At 49.9% G+C, this 4120-nt stretch overlaps 1 protein-coding gene across 1 annotated transcript; it reads right to left on the minus strand.

Moving 5' to 3' along the window:
* Nucleotides 1–1520: 1520 nt before the first annotated feature.
* On the minus strand, nucleotides 1521–3191 carry MIND_00015900 (uncharacterized protein; the record flags this gene model as incomplete). Its single annotated transcript, XM_037357130.1, has 4 exons — nucleotides 1521–2031; nucleotides 2081–2321; nucleotides 2369–2996; nucleotides 3042–3191. The coding sequence occupies 4 exons, from the start codon at nucleotides 3189–3191 to the stop codon at nucleotides 1521–1523; spliced, it is 1530 nt and encodes a 509-aa protein (XP_037225040.1).
* Between the last annotated feature and the right edge of the window lie 929 nt (nucleotides 3192–4120).

The raw sequence follows: 4120 nt of genomic DNA on the forward strand, positions 1-4120 counted from the left end.
TAATATAAGCGATGAGCAAGGGGATAAAACAGGATCAAGCGTAGTTTTACTTCGAGTGTTCTGACGCTGCCTACTGGTAGTGGAAGAGGGGTGAACCACCACAGTCGTTCTTCCAATTGGGGAATACCGAGAGTAGCGGCCTATATTTCGAGTGAAAGGGAAGTTGCACGAGATTTAGAATAATCCAGATTCAGAAACGGTCGAGATATACGCACAGGCAAACGAAAAACGTTATGCTAGAAAGTGGGGTGGACGGACCGCAGATCACTGCCAGCCGGATGACCCACGGGCCACAGCCGCTCTTCCAAGAGTCCCGAAGCCCAGTCAAGCTATGTCTGATGACGTTACAACGTGGTCAATTCGAATCGAGTTGAGCCAGGGCGGGGAGAGTGTGTGTGCGCGTTCAATCGAGTTGACTAGTGCATCAAACACTTGGCTATTTCCTGTGTTGATCGACGACCAACAGCTCTTGCATCGCTGGCTGCTGCAGGAATGCCAGAATTGGCATCAAGAAAGTCGGGTATCCGTTCCGGTTGGGGAGCAGTAAGCTCCTGGAGTGGCCGAAGGGAAGCGAGCAGCGAGGCGTGGGTTGCGAAACACGCGGTGACAAGTGTCGGAAAGCTGTGTTTTGACCAGTGATGGCCAGAGGTCACGGTCCGATTTCGGCGCCGCGGCAGATCGCTCAGGCCTTTTCCATGGCGGCGCATGCATGGGCGCGGCCCTTCGGTTGCGGGCTTTTCCTTGTTTGTTCCAAGCTACTCGGCTCACCAGAGTCACCACCTATTAGGCATCCCCACCAATGAAGTTTTGTCTCGAAATAGAACGTCATCACGGTACTACTACTATTATCGCTGTGACGGAGTGACGGGCCATGGCCAAAAGTATATTGGGGCTCATTTGTACCTACATGAGCGGTGAATCCCACCTGGATTGCATTCTACCAAAGGGTAGGGGCTTCAGACTAAGACTACGACGACGAGAACACGGAAACGGAATCGATACGGCCCGAATACGATCGTTGACAGACGCCGTCTGTCAATCGAAGGCCGATAACGCCGTCGGACCGAAACTGTATTGCGACAAATATATTCGAGGGCCTATTCGTTCCCCCGATGCCGCTCGGACACCATCTACATCGTTAAAATCAAACTAAATACAACACTATCGACTCTGTTGGACTCAGGCTGAAACTACTGTATACTTCACTATTGATAGGAGCCCCCGAACACGCACGCGAATACGATAGTCTTGCCAATACCTAAGTGCTGCATTGGGATAATTGGTTGGGGTTTCAAGTTGTTTGTGGTTGTTGTGTGTGTGAGTGAGTGCTATATATCTCTTTCCCACCACCTATCCCCTGTTTTGGTCTTTCCAAGTTTCCCACTCACACCCGGTTTCACGTGTTTCACTTGTATAACCGTGACCTACTACCCATCTATTCTGACTCCGTTATTTGCACTACAGAAACTCTCTGATGATCGCTAGAGCTTCCTGCCATATCAATTTCCGAGCGTCCATATTTAATCACACTGCGCGTCCATTTGAGCAGCTTCTAGTTGTTCGTCCAGCGTCAGCACTTGCACTGGAAGTAAGGGACACTCTGGGGACTCGCAGATCACAGTGTTCATGTTTTCTGGGATTTCTAAACGCTCCTGCTCGTTGTTAGCGAAGAAGTTCGACATCACTTCCTCATTCCGTAGAGCCCCGTGGTCCACCCCGTAGTCAGCCAAATCAGCCAGTGGAAGACCGTAAACTCCCTCCTCTATTTGATTGAAGAAGAAGATATCTGCTGGTGACCGATTAGGTTCACCGCGAATTTGCAGTATGTGAAAGTTCCAGGTGTTCACCCAATCTTGAGCTTCTTCATTGAGTGCGCGTAGGAAAAGATGATGGAGCAGCCAAATATGGACGTCATCATCGACGTCTAGCTCGTAGTATTGCTCTAGGGCCATAAAAAAGTCATACCATTTGAGCCCCAATCCCTGTGTCCAGTCCAGCCAGAGGCGTTCTATTCGAGTATTATGGATGCTCCTATATGGACGTTAATCAAGAGAGGATATGGAGGCAGTTGTTCCAGCACCGGCCGAAAATATATGACCCCCTGCCTGGGCCACGGATTTCTTCCATTGCTTCAGCTACCTTGACATTCTCTACGCCATGATCCCCTCGAACGCGACTCGGCACACCAAATTGAGTAGCTGCAGCCAGGAATAAAGAAAGCACAGTATGTGCCCGGTTATTGTTGTGAACGCCCAAGCCAGTCACGAACCGAGATTTGCCGTCGATGAACGCATGAGTAACCAGTTTCCATCGTATTAGACCTGAAATCGCGTCAAGTGGGGATGGATTCAACTTGGTTCGGATATACCATGCTGGCCATCATGGTGCCATAAAGAATTGACCGCCGGTACCCAGTATTTCTTTCGGGCAATTCGACGTTGACCAAATGATAGCGGGGCCCCTCGTACTCTGAGGAGCGATGAACGTAACCTGGTACGGGATACCCGAACACCCTGGCTCGCAAGTTGACCCATCGTCATACTTCTTCCAGCACGGGGGAAAAGCTGGAGAATAGCAAACGTCAATGAATCCAAGTCTTCATCCGATATCTCAGTCTGATGGGTTGATCGCCCGCATTGATTGTTCCGTTCAAGTTCTTCCCACCCGTCGGGACGAGACCGGACTTGAAATACGGCAGGGCCCGCAGGAGCCAATTGTAGTTCCAAAATCCTACGGCGTATCGTTCGAGCGGAGCACCCCAAAGCCTTGGCTATTTGCGAAGGTCCTCTCAACCGAACTGCCTGCGCAAGGAAATCTTCATCGATAACAATTGGTCGTCGACCCCCTCGAACCGTAGAAGCGCCTAGCTGCACTACTTTGAGGGCGGGCCGATGAGTTTCAGGTTCGGTCTGCCCAGCTTTCTCCAGATCATCCAGCATAAGGTGAACGTTTTGGCAGAGACGCAAAAACTCATCATTTGAAAACACCTGTTGGTGCTTTAAAAGTCAATGACGACCACCGAAACTTGGATGCTGACTTACTTGGTGAGCAGAATGCAGAAATTCAAGACATTCCCTTCGCTTATTCTGCAATTGGCTGTGGTCTCTACGCTGTATCCGAAGGACATCGAGAACCATTTCTTCAAGCGCCTCGTACGCAGCGCGAAGATTATGGCGTCGATATTCGTCCATGGAGGGCAAAATGTACCAGTGCGGTCGCCAGAAGCCTGGGGAACTTCGAACAGCAACGATCAGCAACGATTCAAGTTCTGAAAGATAAATCAAAGGAAGCAAGAGGGGTCACGGTTGTAACGCGGTAATATTGCCCTCCCTTCTTACACATGATACTTAAGGCCCCAAGCGGTAGAAAGCCGTAATTAGATTCCCAGTTGAGTGTGTTGTTTCAAGTTAAGATGATGATTTTGCCGGCTACTCCCGACTCTTTTGGAGCCGTTTGGTTTGGCAATGCTTCCCTATTTTTCGTGTCCGCGTTACGCTACATTGACCAAAAACTTGATTGTGGCGGAGGCGGGTTTCATCATCTGTTTGCCTCGATACATGCCCGAGGCACCGATGGATTAAGGTGGCTGACGCTCGAAAAAAGGGGAGGTCAAGATTATTTGACGTTGGAAGCGGTCCATATGGATACCAGTGACGTTTGTGAATGAAGCTGTGGCGGCGGACACTCGAATTCTAATGCTTTCTATGGTAACGTTGTTGGTATTTTCGCAATTAGTGAGCCGCAGTTATTTGTTGAGATACACGGTATGTTGGCTAACAATTTCGTGACGGATGGTTCAGCAGGAAAACTGTTTCCTCACGGAAGCAGCGTTTACCCAGACTGGGCAGAATGACTGCCAGCGGCTGGATGAACCACAGCCGCTTCTCCGAAACAAGGATATCGAGAGAGACGCAGTGTTGACCGGATTTGAGTTTTCTGACGAACTAGTCGGACGATTTTCAGGGAACGGTCGTTCTAAAATGGGTGAGCCACAGTAGCGGCAAGGATGGAGAGAGATGCAGGGGGCCGTATTCGAGCTTTCTGACAAACTAAGAGGGCATTGTTAAGGAAAAGTCGTTACCAAACAGCGTGAGGATACTCACCCGCCAAGAAAACCATC

Source organism: Mycena indigotica, assembly GCF_014461135.1.
Source record: "Mycena indigotica strain 171206Taipei chromosome Unknown Mind.scaff0001, whole genome shotgun sequence".
NCBI lineage: Eukaryota > Fungi > Basidiomycota > Agaricomycetes > Agaricales > Mycenaceae > Mycena > Mycena indigotica.